Source organism: Drosophila melanogaster, chromosome 2L, assembly GCF_000001215.4.
Source record: "Drosophila melanogaster chromosome 2L".
Lineage (NCBI taxonomy): Eukaryota > Metazoa > Arthropoda > Insecta > Diptera > Drosophilidae > Drosophila > Drosophila melanogaster.
Genome location: NT_033779.5, coordinates 12,021,458 through 12,045,305, shown reverse-complemented (window position 1 = coordinate 12,045,305; position 23,848 = coordinate 12,021,458). Strand labels below are relative to the sequence as shown.

Below are 23,848 nucleotides of genomic sequence, written 5' to 3'. Positions count from 1 at the left end.
CGCACCTTTCCAAGCGAGAGAGCTTTTTGAATGCCGTTGGTGTGCTGTTGTGCATATTTATAGCCTTTTAGTTGAACTCATTTGCACTCAGCTCCTCGATTATCGCAAAAGCAGTTGCAGTCGACTTTTTTCTTTGTTTACAGCGATCGACCAAAAAGAGAACATGTATGAACATATTTATTTGTGTATGTAATGTATGTATGTTAGTTTGCAAACGGAAATATTCCCGAGACCTTCCATTGAAAGTTCACCAGTTACACAGGTAATTAAACTTGCACACACATATTCCTGCATCATTTCTTCCGGTTTAAATTTGCGTGTAAGGTTGCATTTATGAATATTGCGCCGCTTTTATTGACTTTCAATACTAAACGATATTTTTACATTAGGTGTCCAAAATTACAAAAGCTATGTTATTTTCCACTCACAAACAAACAAGCACACGTACAAAAATAAACCGAACAAACTTTTCCAGAAAGGTCCACTCTAATGGAATTCTCTCCTCTCTCTCGCTCTCTCTCTCTCTATAAACGCCATTTGCCGGCTTTTTGAATTGCGTTGTTGATATTTGGTAAACAATAAAACAGACTCTCGATCAGGTGGTTTTGCTATAATGCATATTAATGAAATTGTTCGAACATATTGACAATTAAAATTCCAAGACTCTTATGTATGTTTAAATTCGCATTTTGGTTAGTCATAAATATTCCTTATCTTCATTAAATAGCATTTCGTCTGAATCATTGATCTATCTAAAAATGTGGTGTTCCAAACTTCAAACAAATAGAAGGTGATGAAAAACCTGTTTTTTTATAAAATTAAACATTGCAATATATTGCGTGTTAAAAGTGCCTTAGAATCGGTTTTTTATTTTTATTAAATGTATTTCTAAATTAAAGATTCGTTAAACTCGCATTACAAAAGTAAAACAAAATCGATAGATAAACATTATCGCCGCGGTTTCAAACAAAGCAATATCAACAAATAAAATTTACAATCGAGCTTTTTAGAGGAAAACAAGCAAGAGGTCTAAAAAACGAGTAAACAATTTTGGGGGTAACGAAACTAGTTTGCCACGCTGCGTTTCGCCGGTAAACATATGACGCATTAATAGTTCAGTAAAGTCTAGAAATCGATAGAAGTTGAGGTCTATACATATTTACATACATACATACATTCATATTTATGTGTATGTAAGATTTGAAGGTAAGATAGTACATCGAATATACATACATACATATGTATACATATGTACATATGTACATATGTACTTCGTGATTGCACTTTTCTAGTTGCGCTCTTAAGATTAAATACTAACTTCATAACATGAGCAATTTTCATTTCATTTCAATTCGCATTAAAGAATAAAATTGTTAACATCGCTTTCTTTTCTAAGATATGAGTTTTAATAGGTGGCTACCTATATGTATCTATATAATAAACTATGATAAGCTCATATGTGTATACAATATTCTAATACGATATCCTTTCTTTTTGGTTACTTTGTGTAGTATACCAATTTCCCAAAAAAAACTGTGTATTAGCATTTTTAAAATGGTGTTGTCTTCAAATTTCGAATCGTTAAGGCGATCTCACCAATGTACAAACACCCCATTGATGTTGACTTAACGTATCTTAATTGTAGAAATAGATTTCTTTTCAACCCCATTAATGAAAGTCGCACGCTTGCCACGATTTGTGTCTAAATATGGGCATGTATGCAGCTTCCTAGATCGTGATCTTCGCCTGGCACACGACCGACGACGGACCTCGATGGCGGCCACTCCACAGGCGTGGATCTTTGTGCTCCAACGGCACAAAGCCATTCCAATTACGATTTCCTAAATTCCATAGTCCATCTTCTGGAAAGAGAATCATATTGCACACTTTCACCGCGAAAAAAAAAAACGAATTTGTGGCGAACAACAAAATCGGGAATTATGCATAACTGAATGGAGAATGGAAGTTAGCATCGGATGGGATGGGATCGTAGTACTGGCTACATTGGTGATATGGATGGTGCTAATTGCCGCGGCACTTGGTGGCTTGGATGAACCGTTAAATCGAAACTGGAGCACTGGCCCAATAACGATGATGCACGCGGCCCGCGGATTAGCACCTTTCAACGAGCCACTACGGATGGATGTTCTAGATACCCAAAAACCCGCCATTAGCACCATTGCCGGGCGGAGTTTTTCTGGCTCAGCATTGGGACATCTTCGGTTAGTTGTCGACTTAACTCCGAGCCAACTGGCCGTGCGGTGTGTGCTGAACCAGGATTCGAAACAATAGAATCAATAGTGACAAACGGATAATGTCTGCCTACGAGAAAATGCCGGCGAAGGCGCCACGACGCCTCTCACCCATATGGTTTCTGGTGGTCACGTTTCTTCTCTTTGCCACCACCTTAACGGCGCTGGCCGTGATCGAAGCTGGACGGGCACAGAGCAACGCGGGCGGAGAAAGCGATCTCCTAATCCTTACGCGCATGTGGAATCATTTCAAGTCCGGTGCCGATAATGATACAGAAATTGCCACGGTGGAGCGAATTGCTAGGGATGCCGGAAATGCAAGCAATCCGAGTGCATCCGCATCGCAGCAGGGCAGAAACTTCTACGAGGAGCAGCAGGCGGTGGTGGTGAATGCAGAGAGCATGGATTCTCCCGTGTTGGGACAACGCCAGGATGCCTACGGTCCGCCGCAGAGTCGCGAGGATTCCTACGAGCAGGATCCGTACTACGATGTGGCCGATGACTACGGACCTGAACGATATCCCAGTGCAGAGTCCAAGCAGGAGTCGGAAGAGGATGAGCGTTTCTATGATAAGGAATACACCGGTGAGGGCAGGTCACAGCAGGCACGTCCCTACGATTCCTTCTACGCTCCGTGGTCATATAAACAGCAGCCAGCTCCAGTCGCTACTCATCCCGCTGCCGAGGGCAATAATAGAAAGCTTCAGGCGTCTTTAGCTCCTAGCAGGTGAGAAATGCTTAATCCAACTAGATCTGGGTCATGGGTGTTGGATGAAATTATTACAACAACATAAACGAAACGTATGTATTTTTCTACAGATCGCCTTATCCCGCCTACGATGAGATGTACGACTATCCCATGGGCTTCCAGCCGCGCCCACATCCGGAAACAGCGATGGCCAAACAATCTCAGCCCACGTCCGACAATGCAGTAGTCCAAATCCAAAGTGAATCCACACTGGTCACCGTGCTGAAGAGCCTCAAGCAGATCTGGGATCTGTATCAGGCACTGATGAGTGCCTGGAACGCGGTCAGCGAACGCCATCAGCAGAGCACTGAGAAGTTCCGCCAAGAGCAGGCGGCGAAGAAAGCCGAGAAGGAGCAACTGCGTCAGCAGCAGCAGCAGAAGAACAGGATAAACTCCAAAAAACCGCCGCGCATCGAGGGAAACAAAAAGAACCAGAACAAGAGGCCGGCTACAACGACAACTAAGGCAACCACGACGACGACGACGACAGCTGCTCCAGATGTCTCTGATGAGGAGGAGGAGGAAGCGGAGGAGGAGGAACAGTCGCAGAAGACAGTGGAGAAAGTTGAGACAGTCACACCATCGGCACCCGCCACCAAAGTCTCGGCACTAAAGGGGGAAAAGGGAAATCTGAGATCGGTGCGTGGACTGCGCCAAAGACGCGATGCCGAGGCGGAGGACAAGGCCGACACGGATGTGGGCGAGGGTCGCTATATCAAGGGTGATCCTCTCAAAGGATACTACGATTTCGTCATCACGGAGGGCTCCTACAAGTTCTGGGCCGTCTTTCAGGTGAGTGAAAATACATAAAGTATATGAGTGCAATGTGTAATATAATCGTTTTAAATATGTATATAAAACTTATAGGTGGGCACAGCACTGCTGATTATCTACTCGACGTTCGCTGCCATTTACTACTCCAAGGTGAATCCGCTGACCAGTGATTACGACTACACGGATTACCTGGGTGGAGTTCGTTCGTTGTCCGGCGGAGATGCGGATTTCGTGGATGACGGCGATGCAGCGACACCGCCCGTCTCGACCACCTCTCGTATCATGGAGTGGCTGCCACGGACGGCGCATTCCATCCAGTTTATACTGGATGCCATCGACAAGGTGCCAGTGGATCATGATAAGGACAAGGAGCTCGGCTGGTCCACGGCGCAAAAGGACACGCCGGCGCTGGGAATGAGATAGGGAACTGACTACCATATGCGATATTTGTTAAGGAAAATATAATTATGTTGAAGATAAACTGGGAACTGAGTTTAATTTGTTGGAGGACGTGGCTTTAGTTTCTCGACTTATTTTGGATTTTCATACAGATTCTTAAAAGATTTTATGATGAATGACCATTAAATCTGCAATAAATACGAAAACATTCAGTTAAGTTTAAGAGATAAAATTTTGTATTTTGTTAATGAGAAATATTCAATGACTAGATTTAAATGCAAAACTTAGATTTTAAAGAATTTGAATTCAAAAAATTTGTATGTGCCGTCGACTGCGACTGTTATTTTTTGATATTTAGCTATTTCCAAGCTAAAATGCCCATGCAGGCCAGCAGATTTTCTTCTTCTTTCGCAGTAACCATTCACAGTGCCGCACACACAATCAACATATGTTCCTTATTTTTTTGAGAAAAACAACACGTAGCATTTGCAACTATTTGTATATTGTCACGAAAATACTCATGTAAAGAAATCGCTGCCTTAAACACGAAAATGGGCAAGTCCTACGTGATAATTGCGAGAATAGCATTGCTGCTGAATTTAATAATTGCAGCGGTTTCCCACGAAGCCAAAGATTTTGACGATTCAATTTTGTATAAAATTGATTTCGAAGTGCCGGATTTAGATGTGCAGCCAGTGAGTACAAATTTATTAATGCAGACATAAACAAATTTCCTTAAGTAATGCTGTTTAGAGCTTGGGCAATCAGCTGCGAACATTCTACACGCCGGATAAGGAGAAGTACGACTGCCTGATTCCCACTTTGGAACACCAAAAAGAGGAGGAAAAGTCCGACAAGCCAGAGTTGTGTAAGAAATTGGCATTGCAACTAACATCCCATTGGATTATACATAATTTCCGAATTCCGCAGCTCCAATTACTCTGCTGCAGCCCATTTTCTCCGCCCTGACTTGCACGTACCGCATCGAGGCCTACTGGTCGTACGAAATCTGCCATGGCCACCATGTGCGTCAGTATCACGAGGAGCGCGAAGGAAAGAACGTCAAGTTCCAGGAGTACTACCTGGGCAAATGGACCGATGAAAAGATGGAAATACTGACAAAAGCCTGGCAAGCAGACATCAAGGCGGGCGTTAAGCCGAAATACAAAAGCCTGAAGATCGACAACACTCGGTATCCATACTTTGAGATGGAATACAGCGATGGCACTATGTGCGACATAATTAACGCTCCTCGCACCACAATGGTGCGTTATGTGTGCTATCCCCATGGTAAGAACGATATCTACTCCTTCAAGGAGACATCCTCGTGCAATTATGAGGCCATTATACTTTCCTCGGCGCTGTGCCCAATTCGCGCCCTTCATGCCGAAGAGACCAAGGAACTATCCATACAATGTTTCAACTCCGAATCGAAACCGCACAGACCGCTGAGCATGCTGCGGTCGGAGCTAAAGGAATGGGTTGAATCCGAGGCGGATCTGCTGGTTTTCAAGGAAAAGGCTACGGAAAATCTGTGGCCCAAGACGGATGGCGATTTGGTCACCCTTAACTATGGCGGTGATATGGAAAAAGTCCTGCTCGAGCATTTCAGGAATGGTGACCTGAAGGTAGACGGAGACTTTCAGCAGCTCCTGCTGTCTATAGCAGCCTCTGAAACTGGACCAACACCCATCACTGATCTGACGCCCCTTAAGGACTTTATATCGGGCAAGAACTGCCTAACTGGGGTAGGAATAACATGCAGCTGACCCATGCATTTGCTTCAATAATACTCTTTTTTTTAGGGCAATGGCTGGTGGAAGTACGAGTTCTGCTATGGCCGACATGTGCGTCAGTTCCACAAAGATAAGACCAGCGAAGTGGAGCTCTTTCTTGGCTACTTCTCAGAGGAAGCGCATCGTGCTTGGTCCAACGCCAACCCGGACAAGGGTGCACGCCGTTCCGGCTTCACGACATCCATCTGGCACCATTATGGCAAGGGAACCCACTGCGAACAGATTGGAGTGCCCCGCGAAGTGGACGTGAAGTTAACCTGCACACCTGTAACGAACAGCGGCACCGCTGTATCCATGTACCTGCTTGAGCCGAAGACGTGCCAGTATATCCTGGTCGTGGAGTCGCCCACAATATGTGATCTCATCCACAACGCCGATTCCCAGGGCCTAGTTAAACTGGAGAATCTGGACAAGATCTTGGTTACGGAAACCGATAAGTCGACTACCAGTTCCGCTTCTGCTCCTGCTCCAGCTCCAACTTCCAGCACAGATGAGGAGAATCACCCATAGGCTGTCCGTGTATTCTAGTGAATTCCTATAAATACATTGATTGTAATATTACAATGCATTTGTATTTCAATTTGTAAAGTGGATGAAACCGATTTTAAAATTTAAGAACTCTGTTTCGGTCTGATAGAATGTAATATAGAGATCTAAAATATTTATTCGTACAGTATTCGTAAAGTATAAATTCAGGCTTTATTACAAATACATCATATTCGAACTCCTTAGTTTTTTTTTAAACTATTCACACAATTTATTCTCTCACTGATCTTCTTCTTCCATAATAAGCATTCGCAGTGCCGTTATTACTCCATACCTATCGATGTCTATCGTTTTTCGATGTCGTGTGCTCAGCAGGCTGATATACAATAGAATCTAAGTTTCCCGAGTTCTAACTGAAAATAGAACAATCGACGTTTAACAATTGCCAAATTCACAGCAGTGTAAAGTTTTAAAAAAGTGTAAGTTCCGTTCGCTGACTGCACTGATTCACATCCCGGCCAGTTGGGGGTGTGAAAAATCAATTGGGTTGGGGGTTAGGTACTGCAGAAACGTGCCCCCCGCCCGGCATTTAGCAAGCTCAAAAGGCGCTGAGCGATAAGCCAGCGGAGTATTACACAATTTGTGGCGGCACCCAAACTGATTCAGCTCTTTTCTTGCAGTTCATCACACATAACACACATCCATAAAAAGACCGGCTCAATGGCGATGACTCTGAACATTGGCTCGATGAAGCTGACAAAGTGGCAGCTGGCGCTCATCCTTGGAACTCCCCTGGCCATTGGACTGGGCACCTATGCGGTGAAGAGCTGGACGGCTGCGTCCAAGGAGTTGGACGGGGAGAAGAAGAGACCAAAGGCCAAGATCGAGAAGCAGGCCATCTCCCTGGACGGCACCGCACCGGACCAGGAGCTAGAGCGCAATCAAAAGTCCGCTGAGCTGGGCGAGAAGCTGTCGCCTCTTAAGGAGGCCAACAACTACAAGACGGAGGGTAACAACTGCTACAGGAATGGGAAGTACGATGAGGCCATTAAATTCTATGACAAGGCCATCGACAAGTGTCCCAAGGAGCACCGCACTGACATGGCCATCTTCTACCAGAACCGCGCCGCCTCTTACGAGATGCTCAAGAAGTGGTCCAACGTCAAGGAGGACTGCACAGCCTCGCTGGAGTTCAATCCTCGTTACGCCAAGGCATATTATCGTCGTGCCCGTGCTCACGAAGCCACCAAGGATATGAACGAGTGCTTGGACGATGTCACAGCCACCTGTATCCTGGAGATGTTCCAAAATAATCAAACTATCATGTTCGCTGACCGTGTGCTCAAGGAGACCGGCCGACTGGACGCCGAGAAGGGTATGCGCAATCGGGTGCCAGTCGTGCCGTCGGCTTGCTTCGTAAACACCTACACGCGTTCCTTCATCGCGGATCCGCTGCAGACCATGAAAGTCCCAGCCCCTAAATCCGATGCACCCCCAAAGGGTTTCCTGCGCGCCCACCTCGCTTTCCTCGAGGAGAAGTACGAGGAAATTATTCCCGCCTGCACCGAAGAGATCGAATCCTCCGAGGCCGAAGCACAGTACAAAGTGGAGGCTCTGCTTATGCGGGGAACTTTCCATCTGCTGTGCGGCTCCTATGTAGAAAGCCAGCAGGACTTTGATGCTATTATAGCTAATGGTAAGAATTTGTTTAAGTTTAATTCATTAATTAGTCGGTTTTCTTCAGTTGTTTTTTGATTTCTATTCTATTAACTTTATTTCACTACAGACTATGCTGATCCCAACTTGCGTGCGTATGCCTACATAAAGCGGGCAGCTCTCTACATCCAGCTGGATCAGCGCGAAAAGGGTATAGCCGATTTTGCTGAGGCGGAACGCCTGAACCCAGAGAACCCAGATGTGTACCACCAGCGCGCCCAGATACTTCTGCTGCTGGAGCAGATAGAGCCCGCCTTGGCCGAGTTCGAAAAGGCGGTGAGCATTGCACCCAACCACGCCATCGCCTTCGTCCAGAAGTGCTATGCCGAGTACCGACTATCCCTCCTGGCCGGCGACCAGCGGCGCTTGGAGAGCGTAATGCACACCTTCCAAAATGCCATCGAGCGTTTCCCGAGCTGCGTTGAGTGCTATAGTCTAACGGCTCAGGTGTTGGCCGACCAGCAACAGTTTACCCAGGCGGAGGAATACTACAAAAAGGCCATGGTATTGGCGCCAACAAATCCTGCACTTATCGTTCACCAGGCCATCATGGTGCTTCAGTGGCGCGGAGACATTAATTTGGCTGTCCAGCTGCTCAACAAGGCGATCGAAGTAGATCCCAAATGCGAGCTGGCCTACGAGACACTCGGAACAGTCGAAGTTCAGCGGGCGCAACTCACACGGGCCGTCGAGCTTTTTGAAAAGGCACTGCTTTATGCCAAGAGTCAGGCGGAGTTGGTGCACGTTTACTCGCTGCGCAACGCGGCAGTGGCCCAAATCAACGTCACCAAAAAGCTGGGTATCGACATGAACTCAGTGTCGGCAATGGCCCAATCCGGATTGATGGCCCAGGGCGTTGCATAGAGTATGAAACCGGTGTGTGTTGGGATTGATATCCCGAGAAAATAAGAGCCAGCGCGGAGCATTTAGCCAGCAGTCCTACTCTAATTAAGTTAATATCGACCATACCTGTTATTTATATATATATATATAAAGCTTGTTTACGTTTATGCTCCTAGCTTTAGCATAGAAATTGTCATGTATTATGGTACATATGTAAACTAGAATCTGTTGCCTAAGGAATCCACTAAGACAAATCCAGTAGCTTATGTTTAAGCGTAAGATTAAACTTAAAACAAGCAAGTCTCCTCATTGTGGCTCCCGTTCCGGTTGGTTAAACGCCTGGACATCGCCGGATATGTAGCTGGCGCCGATTACCCACATGGCGGCCCTCACACTGCTCACCAGCTTGTAGTCGGTCTCCAGTTGTTCCAGATAGGGCATCAGAAGTGCTGGAAGCGCGCCCATGCCGCCCGAAATGCCCATCAAAGTGCCAGCATAGTTGGGACTCATATCCAGCGGTAGCAGCTTAATGCTCGCATAGTAGGCTCCCATGCCAAGAACGCTCCAGATTCGTGCTCCGCTCATCTTGATCTGTAGCATGTACATGGATCCGCATAGGAAGACCAACCAGGACATGAGGCGGCGTGTCTGAGTGCGCGTGAGAATCTGCTGCTCGATTAGCACGTCGCTCAGCCGCCCTGTTGTCAGTGAAGCTATCCAGTTTCCAACGGACGGTGCTATCGTTTCGATGATGGTGGTTAGTTCTGAGAAACTGGTGCCACGGGCTCTTACTTCCTCTAGCGCAATTTGCAGCTCCTGGGGCAATTTCTGTTGGAATTCCTGCTGCATGGAGGTGGAAACCAGGGCCCAGAGTGGCGTGCTGTTAAGCATGCTCCGCCAAGGTGCAGTGTTGCACGTTGCTTCCACTTCTCTGCGGTGCTCCCTATCCTCACCTTCATATCCATCTTCCCCGTCCATCTCCTCTCTTTCTCTGCCAGTGGTCAACAAAAAGGAGTTGCTAGTATTGCACCTTATGTATTCCCTTTCTTCGCTCTGAATAAACGGACAATGATCCGGAGTGCTATAGCAAACTAAGGTCTTGGGAACAAATTGGTTTAAACTATGATTATCATGACTTTAGACTTCGTATAGACTTACAAATCCCAAGAACCAGGCCACGGCTCCTCCACCAACCAGATAGAAGAACACGGGCCAATCCTGCTCCGCAATAAGCAACCCGCTGACCAACTGGACCATCGTGATGCCGATCTCACCGCCACTGAGTACGCAGCTGGCCAGCATTCCGCGCTCTTGTTCCGGAACCCACTGGGCCAGGAGTGCACACACGGCCGGAAAGCAAGGGCCCTCACAAATTCCGACCAATAGACGGACAGCGACAAGGGCATACAGACCGCCCTGTCGCACTGCAGTGGGAGTTAGCAGGGTCAGCACCGCTGACGTGAGTATGGCCGCACTGAGCACCCACTTTCCACCATACCTCTCCGCCAGCCGTCCGCCCGGAACATGACTGAGCACATAGCCGGCATAGAAGGCCATTACTACAAGGGATTGGGTTTGGCGAGGCCACTGCTCGGAGCAGCTCAAACGTTCTTGAGAGTCCTCTTGACCAGGACGTTTCTCACCGGCAGGTTCTCTATCCCGCGTTCCTTTGGCGCTTATCTGGTTGAGATCTGGTTGCTCCTTTCCCGCTTTTAGGCGGCTTCTCAGTTGATATTCCGTGTGATTCAGTGCCATGGCCAGTTCAATACGCCAGTTGGGCAGTGCCTTTGGATTTAGTACTTGAGGAACGTTGTCCACCCTATGACCACCACATTCCAATATGATTCGGTTAAGCGTACAGTCCAAGCACAAACGCATTGTGTAGGCATTAATGATCGCCAAAAATGTGAAGCAGCAGAGAACCCAGCGCTGTCGCACCTCCAGATCTGTGGAATGGAACGGGTAACCATCTGGTTGTAGTGGATGCCACGTAAAATCGCTGAATTATGCATACATATACATACATATAAATATATCGCTCAACTTTTGCTCAACAGCGGGCAGCATTTTGGTAACTTTGTTTTATAGAAGTTGGACAAATCGCAGAACGCCTACTAGAAGATGCCCCTTTAGACTATTTAATACCTATTATATGAGTATATCATGAATACATTTTTACAAACTGGATTTTAGATTTATAGTTTTAATTAGCTTTATACACTTTATTTGACTAACATCATAAAAACAGTAATGTCTTAACAGAACAGCTAAAAACACGCTTTACTTTACACATTGATCAACAATTTAAAATGTACAAATTATTTCATCATTTGATTTACAATACGGCAATACGAGCTCTGGTACACGAAATCCTTAATGCGAAATCGCAGTTTGTTTAAATACTAAATAATAATTAAGAGAGTACGTTGCGTGCGCGGCATAGGGGTATAGTTTAGGATTAGGATTAGGCTAAGGATTATCCTAGCTAACAAAAGGGATAAACATGGTAGCACTGCGGACGTTCGGGAGTGTAAGTAAATTCGCTTAAATTAATTAGTTGGCGCTGATGCCAGGGATCGGCCAGATCGGGAATACTATAAAACTAGCAATTTGAACAACAGCCACTGCGTATACAGCATGACACTGCTTTTGGGAACCACTCGGATCCCAGATTACGGATTCCAGAATCCGCGTAGACAGCACTTTAACTAGATTACAATGTATACATATATGTATGGCACTTTTTTTTGGCGATCCACCTTACGAGCTCTGCTCCAGACCACTTGTCTTTTCACCACCCACCTTGCGCTCCTGTGCCTCAAAGTCGACGGAGCGCGGCTGGATGGGTGCGTTATTGAACGGCTGCACCTCTCCGGATGCCCAAATGCAGTAGATCACGGCAGTGAAGCAGAGCACGCCAAAGGCCACCCAGAACACAAGACGCCACTCCAGCAGCGAGGCCTGTAAAAGGAGAACAACCAGATTAGCTAAAGTTTCAAAACATCACCTTTATGATACTCACATTTGGTGTCATCACGCCCACCAGGTACGGCGTGATCACTCCGGTGATTGCTCCAATTCCGTTTGTGATGGCCATGAGCGTTCCGGCATAGTTCGGACTCATGTCCAGGGGACTCAGCTTCATGCCCGCATAGTAGGCGCCCATCAGACCCATGCAGATGGTGAAGAGCACCACGACGAGGACACGATCGCAGCCGGCGTAGGAGGCGCCCACCATGAAGATGGCCGGACCGAAGGCAGCCAGACCAGTCATCACCTTTCGGGTGTTTGTGGTGCTCAACACGCCACGGCGGATCATCCAATCGGCCACAAAGCCACTGCCCACGGAAACGATCCACATCATGACGTAGGGCAGCGAGGAGTAAAGACCGTTGGCCTTGATCGAGAACTGAAGAACGTCGGCCATGTACTTCGGCAGATCCGTCACCATGATGTAGAAGCCCCAATCGTGACCAATCTGGGCGGCCACCAGGGCAAACATGGGCAGGTTGGTGAGGATGGCCTTCCAGGGAGTGGGGGGCAGGTCCTCGTTGCGGCTAATGGTTCCAATCTCCTTGACCAGATACTCGCGCTCGCTGGGCTTGATGAAGGGATGCGACGTGGGATCGCTGTAGCAGAGGAACATCTACGAGCAAGAATAGTTTGGATTATAACGAGTCTTGACTATGTGCTAAGTGCTCAGCCTATACTTACAAAGATGGCAAACCAGACAACACCCAGACCCCCGAAGAAGTAGAAGACAAACTCCCAACCATAGGCGTCTATAAACACGCCAGACAACAGGTTGCCCATGATAGTACCCACTTGACCGCCACCCAGCACCAGAGCACCGAGCTTTCCACGTTCGTTGGCCGGAACCCAAGCAGCTAGGAGGACACTCAAAGCGGGGAAGGTGGTTCCCTCGCCCAGACCCATCAGAACTCGGGTCACAATCAGCCAGTCGGAGTCACCCTTGTTAATGGCCAAAGGCGTTAGCATGGTGAACACGGCGGTGGACAGAATGCCAAGGCCCAGGGTCCATTTGCCACCGAACTTCTCGGCCAGCAGACCGCCGGGAATGTGGGTGACAATGTAACCGATGTAGAATGAGGACAGGATCAAACCTTGCAGCTCCTCGGACCATTCGAAATCGCCACCAACCTGGAAAGATTTTGTGTTTAAAGTATTATCTTCTGATATTACTCTTAGACTCTACTTACACTGGTTCCCTCGTCGATGTCATCGGGTTCGCAGATCGCCTCAGAATCGTCATCCGTTGAGTTCTTCTTGACCACCAGCACCGTGATGGCCTGTGATAGACAGACGCGCATCGTGTAGGCATTCAGGATGGCCAAGAAGCCCATGATGGCCAGGATCACTCGCTGGGGTATCACGAAATCTATGGACGAGAAGATAGCGATCGGAATTGACGTCAGTGGGTGTCTTGGTGTACATTAATTAACCTGCTGGGCAACATTTGACCAAACACTGCGTCAAACATTTTACGAGCCAAGCGGATTTGCGTCTCACATATATATTGTTTAAGCAATTTACTTATTTAATTCGGTTAGCGTGCGAATAAATAGTTTGACGGGTGACTCAATTGGGTACAAATCAATTTGCGCTGATAAACTTCAAATTGCACTTGATTGCTGTGGCACTATATCAATTAGCTGAACTGTTGAAGCCGATTTTAGTCATTTTTCAATACGAATGATTGAAAAAAGAGTAGTAAATTAAGTATAATATAAAAAAACGCTGCAAACTAGGTAATAGAGATTGTCTAGAACACTTTCAGAACATTTTAAGTTTTAATGCTTAAACAAATTATATGCCACGCAGATATTTAATGAACGCTTAAAATAATCATGATGACAACAACATATAATTTTTAATGCTCACGACAGATCGTTTAGTTTGAAACCAGTTTATAATTTTAATGATAAAGAAATTATGCGTAGACAACTGCGACATGGCGATATGATCATTTAAAGATTAAAGAATATATTAGGCCTGTTCCGATTTGTAGCCCTATTTTCTCCCTTTCTCTAGCCATGAATCATTAGAATGGATTTAAAGATGATCAAATGTAATATCTTAAAGGTAAGCAAGGGTATATAACCTACATAACTCAGATTGCAAAAGTATCTTCTAGTGATCTGCCATAAAACAACCAAATAATCTTGTTCCAATCAAACTCAATAAATAAATTTGCGGCAATAAAGTGCTTAGTTTGATTAAATATTTAATAAATCATGTGCTGATATGCGGGGGATCGCAAGAGTAGATAATTTATATGCTCTTATTTATGGACTGCCATTATAAGTTATTTTATTTTTTATTTAGTTATTCAAAGGTATTTGAGGAATTTGTCCAGTTTTGTAGACCCGCTCTTTCACGAACTTCCTGTCTCGTGAGGTTTATGGCTCGTGCTTAAGTTTGGGTTGAGCAGCATGGTCGAAAGATTAGCGGCGCTATGCACTCGTGTCCCAATATCAATCACCAATCACCAGGCAGCGATCAACGGACGTAGTTTATACGACCATCGTATCGCAATCAAATTGTTAAGCGGAATTACGGCCCGATAAGGCGGAGTGTGCTAGATCTGCGATAAACATTTGGAGTGCAATGTGAAGTATGCGAAATCGCTAACCGAGAACAATGATCATAAACCAATGGCGGCGCCAATTAAGTAATTTTGGGCATAAATTCATAGGGCCTCGAAAATAGATGGCCGCCTATGAATGTCGAAGGTTGAATTGATCATGTTCTTTGGCACGCTTAGTTAACATTGACCAATCTCATTTCAAACGTATTGAAATAAACGATCTAACAAGAACGGCACGCAGATCACTTCAATCTGAATCTCTGGATTGCGAGTAAAAAAACAAATAGTAGCCTGGCTTCTTGGGTAAACACACAATCAGAATCCAATTCATGACAATATTATTAGATCACCCCCGCCGCAGTCGACGACTTCTGTTGTTTTTGTTGACACCTAACCACGACGACTCCACCTACGTCAGATATTTATATGTTTTGTTTTGTTTTTTTTTTAAGCCAGCCGCCAGTAAAAGTTAAACAATCATGTGTTTGCCTTCTTAATGGCATTCGAAACTCCCCTAGTTTATGAGAAACTGTTTCGCAAAAAAAGCCCATCGACGTCACCAGCTGACAAGTTTATTTTACCTATAAATTAACATCAATATATCTTTTGCTGGCCGCAAATTGCATTAAGCCACCGTAGCTGGCAAAATTAACAATGTGCCAATATTTGACAGGTTACTTAACCAAATTCGACACGAACATTTATACGCGCTCACTCCACGAGTGTCAAATAAAAAAATAAAATAAAGAAATAAAAAATATGATTGCCAAGTGATAAGTTGATAAGCCGCCGTATATGTAAATGGGTGCTAATCATATCGCCGCCCGCCAAGTATGCCAATAATTTCAGACCATCCAATCCAATCGGTGGCGTTAATATATGACCGTACTCCATCTAAGGACCTCCACCCGCGATAAGCTATTCAAGATTTAATCAGAGCTTGCTAACGCGACCTTATCTCGCGCATATGAGTGGAAAATGAAAGCTGAGTGGGAGGCGGCGGGGGTGAGACTCACTTTTAACTAGATTTAATCGGTCACACCTTTTCCGTAAAATTCTTTTCTTGCAAATGCAACGAACTTGTAAAGTTGGCCCTTTCTATTGAGTACTTATTGAGAAACTGATTACATTTAAAGTACCTTTTACCTATTTAAATAGGTTTCACAATCCCACGAATAAATTATCTGCGACCTATACATCATTACTATTTCAATTGAAATACTTTCTAATTAGCCAGACAATGCAATTGAACTAGTTTCAATTATGGGAGTTTTTGTTGAAATCGATTTGCACAGATACTATATATAGAATATACCTAAAATAAAGCTAAGTGTGGGTATTTTCAATATTAAATATGTTGATAACAATTTAAAAAAAACATCTCATAAAACTAATTCCCCTAAATCTTAGTTAATTTCAAATTTCTACTTCCTTAAATCTTACTTAATGGTTAATTTCTTATGATGAAGATGACTTTTGGTTTTTTAAGTAATAACGATTGTCGTTCGTATCCGTTGCGTTAATGAGAAAACGAAAACAATTCCATCCGTTGACATTACTGGGCCTGCGTCTCTTTGTCCGGCAATCGTGAATGTCTAAGAGATAGCCCCGAATGAATATAAACCTCATTTCTTTCGCTTGCATTTCCGCGGTCTTGCGAAAATTATGTCAATGGGCCTGGGGGGCAGAGGGTCGCTGTCAGCGAGGTCCGATTGCCGCATAAGAACATATACACCAGATAGTACACCCAGGCCAGACCCTTCCATATGATAATGAGACTTTGAGTAACTGGGACGGGGGCCATAAACGAGGCGATTAGTCGTGCTGATTGCCGTAGCTCAAAACTAATGTCCAATAGGGTGATTTATGGCCAAATTGTAAATTTTGTTAGTTCATTGGGCTAGAACTTGTGGCAAAAAGCCTTTGTTGGTTGAAATTTAAAGCACAACATATAATTCATTGGAAAAACAAGCAGAATACTAAGCTATATAACAGAGCTAGTTAGCTAGAACTAGTACAGCTCAAAAGCTAATTAGTTTTTATAATTACTCTGGTTGGGGTTTAGTTTAGTCTAAAATGATACGAAAATCATAATAGGCTTACGTGATTTTTATCACTCGCATTCCAAGTATATTTAATATTTTATTTTCGTAAAACTCTTACAGCTGAAATGGTTGCCCAATCGGTCGAAAGAATTCTTTATTGCATTGACCTTGCCCAAAAAAGAACAGAGCGAGATGGGGCGAGGAAATCGGTATAGGTATAGGTATATATTTGGGCAGGTCCCATAATTGGTTGACAAAGTCCGTAATAACCGTTAGCCCTTCGATCGTGGTGTTTTAGAATCGAACATATGATACCCTGTTCTTTATCGCTGGCCAGTTAAGCAGCAATTCACATGCAAATCGTATGCAAAATATTTACCAATTATGTGAACGCATGCCGGGAATTTCAATTTGAAGAGACCACCAAGCAGCGAAACACAAACAAAATGCACACAATTCGAAACAAATCGGAAGTGGCAGAGGCGTTTTGTCATTGTTTTCATTTATGCACAATACATATGGGATTTTATATACGTTTCTTCTTCTTCTTCTTCCTTTTTATTTTATTTTTTTGTTTTATATTGCTGTCGGTCAATGTCGGTTAACTTTAAGCGAGCACTACCACTCGAAAATGCCCCCCGAACGATCGCAGGTTCAACGATCCGCACAATCCGCATTCAGAATACACCGGCGCACGCAGCACTTCCTTATGGCCATTTCATGATGATGATGATGACGATATGATGATGTTGGTGGTGATAGTGGTTGATGGTTGTGTTTGTGATATCCCATGGATCGAAGGATGTGGCACACTTACACCTCGATAGGCTTATGCCCCATTGTGGCTGTTGCGTCATCTCGGTACTAATTGGCGGCGGCTGCGTCAACAAGCTGGTCAGTTCCTTCGCCACGGTTACACGGGTTTGAAGGACAACGGCGGATCCTTAATATGAACTAACGCGCACACGACTCTACGCTTTTTACCGCTATTTCGGCTACACAGCAGTCTCTGTTTTCGTTTTGCAATAATATTCTATTCGGAAAGCGCAGATGCAGCGGAGAAGGAGAATGTGGATGATTACTGTTAGGCCAGTGATCTCGAACTTGTCTCCAAATCGGATTCGAAGTGCTAACCGAATTCGAACTCGAATTCCAAACCGAACCGCGCACGCCGCCAGCCAAATTACAAATGAGAAATTATTCCCGCCGACTTTAGTTTATATTTATATGAGAGCAGATAAGCGCCGCTCTGCTGCTGCTGCTGCGCAGTCGGCGTCTCTGCGGCAGAGGGAGTTTTTTTTTTCATATTATTTGATTTTATTTTCATTTTTCGCTTTTCGTTATTGTTGTTGTTTTTATTGGATGCCGGCCAACGATCGTGTATCGCTATATTGACAAGGGGAGTTGACTCGTAACACTTGCTGTACATGCTGCCACAATTGAGCACTGCGAGAAAATACGTGCAGCAATACAATATTTAGTTTGTTTATTGCTCAATGGTACTTGGTACAACGAAATATTAACCACTCTCACAATACGTGTTAGACATATACCAAATTTTTAATTAAATTTTATTTATTTAATTAACTATTATTTTGTTATACAACGGTAACTTAACAAAAATACAACTGAATCTCTATAGTGCACTATTCCAACCATGCTCCAAATACAATTAAGCTCAAAATACAATTAACTGAATGGATTAATATTTGAATCTGCTTATTTCCTATCAATTTTGCTCACCACCATTTACGCTAAAACTACTTGCTATAATTAAACTTCAATTATTAATCTAATCTGTGTTAAAAAAAAGCTATCTTCCAAACCACAGTACCCACACCTCTAAGAACCCTTAACTATGATTGAATTTGCTTTTTGAAAATATTCAAGTGTTGGTAAGTTGACTGCTTTTCTCTCTGTGCACGCATTGTAGCACCTCATAAACGCGGTCGCTATCTTGGCCGGGTCGATCGGCGATCCAATCGCATTCAATCAGCCATCGGGCCACCGCATGCGTGTAGTAGATCAATTGACCAAATGCAACAACTATTAGTGCGCACCACTATTAACTATTGGCCGCGCGGAATGGAACTTTGGTTCATTTGGCCATTTGAAGCCCGATTTCGATTTCAGTTGGTATCAGCGGGCAATCGATTGTGCGCCGAATACCTCAGCGGTTTTCCTCGCATGCACGCGCTCACTTTATGTCGCTCTATAAACGATTGGATCGCTAAATGAAAAAAACGAAAAAAAAACCCACCTTGCTACCTTGCTACGTATATGTATACAGATGCCAAGCTTCGGTTTAGAACTCGCAGAACCGGAATGCACGAAACCGAAACTTTGGCCAACAGAATGGCCCAGACAGAAAGGTAGCTGCACCCAACGAATTGTGCGTCTACAGCCCATTTCTCCGATGAAATCATGGTCAACTGGCTGCTTACCAAGAATTTTCCCTCCAAGTATACCCTACCTTTGGTACAAATTACATATATATGCTTTATATATAAAAATAATGCAAGTTAGGATCTGTTATCTTAATATAGATATATTTTTGTTGCAACTGTAACAAGTTAGTATTACTAACTTTATCCTATTGATAAATAATACTTATAACAAGATACAACCGCGATTAAGGTTTGTCAAAACAATAGGACCACAATAAAGCGTGCGGCAATAAACTATTCTAAGTTTGCGCACACTTTTTTAAAAATACAATTTCAAGAACATTTACATTTTTTTATACACATCTCGTCTGGATATAAAACTATATGCCTATATATATATGTACTTTAAATCCCATAAGTATGTCAGAGCACCAACACATTTCTTTGTTCACCACCCATCCAACCAGCCGACCGAGCCATATATACTATACATCATGTATCAAATGGGACATTGATGTCCGCGCGAGTGGCGATAGCAACAAGTTCCATCTTCAAGACGCACTGCAGCAGCCAAGCTGCCCGACAGTCTGCGTTGTAGGGTATTCGACGGAGAGCGACAACTTGTTGCGGCTCCATCATCAGAATTAGTTTAGTTGTAGTATCGGCTGTGTTAGTTGGTTAGTTAGTTAGTCAGCAGCGTTTACCGGTTAGAGGCGGGTTGCGACTTTATGCAATGCAATTAACTGAAAAACAGGGTGGTGGGCGGTGGGAGATGGGCGGTGGATGGCTGGGGGTCGCGAGAATGGGGAATCGCTATCGTTTATAGTCGCTATAGGGTGAACCACCTCAAATCGCCCCTGACACTTCTATTGTACGTTCATTCAGTATTCATTACAGCCTCAGTTTCGATTTCAGATCGAATTAAGAATCGAAACGTTGCTATACTACTACTAAATGTGGATACATCTGTATCTGCATACTCAAAAATTGACTGCCGAGTTAACCAGTTACAGATGCGGTTCAATGCAGCTCAGCTGGGTTATTAATATACATTCTGTACTTTGCTTATATTCATATCTGCCGATATATGTATATACATTTCAAGGGGATACTTAAACGTATTATTCGTGGAATGTTATGCGATCTGTTTCGGTTTTACTTGGAAAGTGCTCAATTGGTGTCTCAATGAATCGTACTTATGGCGGGGATTATTGTGCGTCCGTTAAGATTTGGCACATGCATTATCTCAATCACTATCGCCGGAAATATAATCCTTTGCCGAGTGCTCTCCATTTGAAGCCCAAAGAGTATGTAAGTATGTATGTATGTAGACCATGTTTATCAGTTAAACTTTGTCGGCCTTATCGATGGCACACTTTGTCCAGACCAGACACGAGATCATCCAGGTGACATCTGGGCGCAGATAACCGGAGTTGGCAGAGAATTCCAATCTGCTGACAGCGACTTGGACTGGAAATATTCCGCGTCTTGGGCCCAAATGAAAAGTGACAAACTTCAATTGATGTGCACCCCATCAATTAGCCGCACGCACATCGCATCCGATCCACTTGAAACGACCGAACATCCAACATCCATGATATCCGATATGACCACCACTGAGCTGTGATGATCTTCAAGCTCCATCGTCGATCGTCTCGTGTTGAGTTCATTAAGTCAGCGAACCATGCTGCGCAAAATGATGCTGTTCTGCAATTGAAATTGAAATGTTTGTCCACATAAATTATCGAAATATTCTGAATATATCCGACGATATGGAAATGATAATACATACATGTTCGCTCGACGGACGGATACTAGAATCTAGCCAAAACTGGCTCCAAACGTCCGTGACCGAAAACTTAACCAGCTTGAACTGGTAATTTGGACAGATGGACAGATGGACAGTTGGACGGTTGGACGGTTGGACGGTTGGACGGACGGGCAGACTTCGCGGCAGACGAACAATAATAGCACTCAATATTTAACTCGCATACCAAATATTTTGCGTTATTTGTATAATACTATGCCGCAAATGAATTGAAGCGGCCCGAAAGTCGTTCAATGGAATGTGACGAACTACAAATATGAATCCACAAAGTATACACTCTACAAGTAATATGATACCCACCTCTCTTAAATGTAAATCTAAAGAAAGTATGTTCCATTAAACTATACTATCTTATAAAGTAAGCAAATAAAAGCATACCAAAACAGCCACTAATAAACGATCTATTTTACAGATAAGCTTCGAAACTAAACTTAGTTTTCAATGTTTCATCTTTGCCTTGATATAGTCCAGAATTTTCTAGCATTTCTAGAATTTCCAGCCTATCAGGAAGATCGATCAGTCTCTTTCAATTAAAGCTTGGAAATCAAGTGACACTTTCATCTATGAATTCCCCCAGATTTCAGAGGGTAGAAGGACATACATAAAAGTCAAGAACTTTGCGTGCTGAGGAGAGTATCAATCATCTAGATAAATAAACTAATGGTTGTGCAAATATTTTTAGATGAAGGGCCACCACTTGAGTTTCAGGCAATTGAAACTGGTTGAAAGAATAATATTTCTCCAGTGAATTTCTTCAGCAACAGATAGCAGCATTATCATATACTATCTTTATTGAAGGGATCAGCGGTAATGATGATATAATCTAAAAATATATCAAATTATATCTGTCGCGATAAGATATCCTGTATCTGAAGCTAATCACGCTGACTAAATTCTAGCTCAAATTCCATAGAAGAGTAGTCAGCTTAGGATATAGAATAAAGTGCTATCTACAAGCAAAAAAGGATATATTTATTTATCATTAAATGAGAGCTATAGCTTAAACATCATAAACTTTTAGCCACATGCCACTAACGAGTTTGTAACAACCATAAATCATTCGAGCGAAATCTGAACAGGTGATCGACATCGGTTAAGGCGCGAATAGTTCGCGTAAAATGCAGTAAGTAAGCACTTAAGCAATTAAAATAGTTAACAAATAGTCGAGGCAAGGAAATGGTCGCACAATTGACATTTTGAGGGTCATCGGCGATGCTGAGAAAATACTCGAGCTCACTACTATAAACCGCAGACCGAATTACTTGGCCAAATTGGAGTGGATCGAATTAAGTGGATATCAAGTGGGGTCAACTGTTCGAAGGCTAAAGCCCATTGGGTCACGGGGTTATAAACTATGGCTATGGCTATGAGCACCATTGAGTTCTGGTTAGTTTTCGTGTTCTGGTTCCATATTTCGAGGCGATCATAATAACCATATAAACTGCGGAAAGTTGGCTATCTTAGATGTGCCTTTTACAAGGGTACTAACCATAATATCGGCACCAATCTTTATAGCCGTCAGAGGCTTTATAGTGCGACTTTTGTACCAAGACTCCAAGGAAAAGATAAGATTGGTCATGGGAGGACAGGCGGGAATCTCCGCTTCAGCCATGGATATATCATACCTATGTATGTACGTATGTATAGCTTCCAAATCCGAGCATGTGATGCCCACTAGACTATATGATGCAGAAATATTTCCAACTAGCGATTCCCATTGATACCGATTTCGAGTGGAGCACGGGCACGAGCACGAGCAGCTGAAGGAATCGTATGAGGGTGTGTCATCATCAATGGGGCTTAATAACTTAATTGGCCATATCTCACTTTGATCGCCAGTCGTGTGCGCCGCTTTATAAGCCAAGGGAAAGTGCCAAAACCAATTGCACTCGTATATGGGTTATTTTCGTACTGGTAAAAATTCCGTCCCGCTATATGACTTTATATTCAGTTAAGATACATATGTATATGTATACTTCCTTCCCCCCTGTAATGAGTAACATTCAAATTTGTGTGCACAACTCATTTGAAGTGTGAAAAATGGTAGGAACTTTTAGCAGGCAAACACATGCAAATCGTTTAATTGTGGCACTTTGCAAATATACCGATCGATACCAGTGAGTTTCCTAACCACATCTGGACAGCTGAATGTTGGAGCCGGAGACAAGCCTTTAACACGTGATACTGATATATATATAAATATATATACATATACATATATGCAATACTTAAGGCCTCTAATTTGTGCGAAACGGAAGTAATGAATCCGTGCATCGCATTTCGAGTTTTTTTTTCGGGGGACAACAAAACCAGTTGGATGCCATAATTGCACTTCTTTTGAGCCATACAACATGATATTTGCCGCCAAATTTTGCATGCGAGTCAACAGAGTAATCTAAAATACATTCGTGTACACATGTGAAACCCAAACATTTTGACCTTAAACTTGGCTGCTACCTTGGAGTTTCTTTCAAGTGCCGTTCGCAAACAGGAAAGGCAATGGGGAAAAGAAATGGGGAAAGACGCTCTGCAGAAGGCGGCAAATTACAAAACCGAGCAACTCATTGATAAGATTAGGATTTCGGATGAGAATGCGGAATATTTGGACAGAGGAGCGTGGGAATTTCCACGAGGGCAGCAAACACAAAAGATTAACCAATTTAAATGAGCATTAAACAAAATTAACTTAGTTGTGCGCTTCGCTACAGCTCTTTTTTTCTTAATCCGCCTTAAATCTGCAATTAAATGAGTTAACAAATAAACATTTCTGCTGAAACGAACTTCAAGTAAATCCATAAGCGATGGAAATGCTCAGACATTTGTTTAGCAGACTCGTTCTAATCCAAATACAAGCCCATATTGATTTAATCAATATATTTGTGCATATTCGCCTCTTCGAGTTCCAAAAGTTAACTGCTGATAATAGCACGTCCTTTGATTACTTTTGCGTTTATTATCGGTCAAGT

At 43.6% G+C, this 23,848-nt stretch overlaps 5 protein-coding genes, 1 long non-coding RNA gene and 1 other non-coding gene across 11 annotated transcripts; 4 read left to right on the top strand and 3 right to left on the bottom strand.

Moving 5' to 3' along the window:
- Positions 1 to 105: 105 nt before the first annotated feature.
- Positions 106 to 4,252, top strand: CG6785 (uncharacterized protein). Of its 3 annotated transcripts, NM_001298931.1 has the most exons (4): positions 957 to 1,206; positions 1,725 to 2,979; positions 3,072 to 3,792; positions 3,868 to 4,252. In NM_001298931.1, exons 2-4 carry the CDS (start codon positions 2,315 to 2,317, stop codon positions 4,195 to 4,197), a joined length of 1,716 nt encoding a protein of 571 aa, NP_001285860.1. In that variant the 5' UTR covers positions 957 to 1,206; positions 1,725 to 2,314; the 3' UTR covers positions 4,198 to 4,252. The 3 variants fall into 3 exon arrangements, with proteins under 3 accessions (NP_609538.2, NP_001285860.1, NP_001285861.1); NM_135694.3 differs by having other exon boundaries at positions 106 to 2,979; NM_001298932.1 differs by lacking the exon at positions 957 to 1,206 and having other exon boundaries at positions 2,197 to 2,979.
- Positions 3,791 to 4,524, bottom strand: asRNA:CR46070 (antisense RNA:CR46070). Its single transcript, NR_133080.1, has one exon.
- Positions 4,525 to 4,616: 92 nt separating this feature from the next.
- CG6766 (uncharacterized protein) lies at positions 4,617 to 6,675 on the top strand. The gene is made up of 4 exons (NM_135693.2): positions 4,617 to 4,868; positions 4,927 to 5,041; positions 5,104 to 5,921; positions 5,979 to 6,675. Exons 1-4 carry the CDS (start codon positions 4,725 to 4,727, stop codon positions 6,477 to 6,479), a joined length of 1,578 nt encoding a protein of 525 aa, NP_609537.1. The 5' UTR covers positions 4,617 to 4,724; the 3' UTR covers positions 6,480 to 6,675.
- Positions 6,676 to 6,794: 119 nt separating this feature from the next.
- Tom70 (Translocase of outer membrane 70) lies at positions 6,795 to 9,322 on the top strand. Of its 3 annotated transcripts, none has more exons than NM_135692.2 (3): positions 6,795 to 6,934; positions 7,136 to 8,151; positions 8,242 to 9,303. In NM_135692.2, exons 2-3 carry the CDS (start codon positions 7,176 to 7,178, stop codon positions 9,033 to 9,035), a joined length of 1,770 nt encoding a protein of 589 aa, NP_609536.1. In that variant the 5' UTR covers positions 6,795 to 6,934; positions 7,136 to 7,175; the 3' UTR covers positions 9,036 to 9,303. The 3 variants fall into 3 exon arrangements, with proteins under 3 accessions (NP_609536.1, NP_723712.1, NP_723711.1); NM_164986.2 differs by having other exon boundaries at positions 6,795 to 7,013; NM_164985.2 differs by lacking the exon at positions 6,795 to 6,934 and having other exon boundaries at positions 6,996 to 8,151; positions 8,242 to 9,322.
- Positions 9,175 to 11,116, bottom strand: CG18788 (uncharacterized protein). Its single transcript, NM_144408.3, has 3 exons — positions 11,039 to 11,116; positions 10,173 to 10,960; positions 9,175 to 10,112 (listed from the first exon to the last, which is right to left on the bottom strand). The coding sequence occupies exons 1-3, from the start codon at positions 11,079 to 11,081 to the stop codon at positions 9,321 to 9,323; spliced, it is 1,623 nt and encodes a 540-aa protein (NP_652665.3). The 5' UTR covers positions 11,082 to 11,116; the 3' UTR covers positions 9,175 to 9,320.
- A 67-nt stretch (positions 11,117 to 11,183) lies between these two features.
- On the bottom strand, positions 11,184 to 17,868 carry dmGlut (Dietary and metabolic glutamate transporter). Its single transcript, NM_138760.3, has 5 exons — positions 17,485 to 17,868; positions 13,235 to 13,413; positions 12,729 to 13,175; positions 12,037 to 12,660; positions 11,184 to 11,975 (listed from the first exon to the last, which is right to left on the bottom strand). Exons 1-5 carry the CDS (start codon positions 17,522 to 17,524, stop codon positions 11,775 to 11,777), a joined length of 1,491 nt encoding a protein of 496 aa, NP_620115.2. The 5' UTR covers positions 17,525 to 17,868; the 3' UTR covers positions 11,184 to 11,774.
- Positions 17,869 to 20,103: 2,235 nt separating this feature from the next.
- lncRNA:CR44587 (long non-coding RNA:CR44587) lies at positions 20,104 to 21,250 on the top strand. Its single transcript, NR_124211.1, has 2 exons — positions 20,104 to 20,365; positions 20,440 to 21,250. It is a non-coding gene; the product is annotated as a long non-coding RNA:CR44587 (long non-coding RNA).
- The last annotated feature ends 2,598 nt before the right edge of the window (positions 21,251 to 23,848 follow it).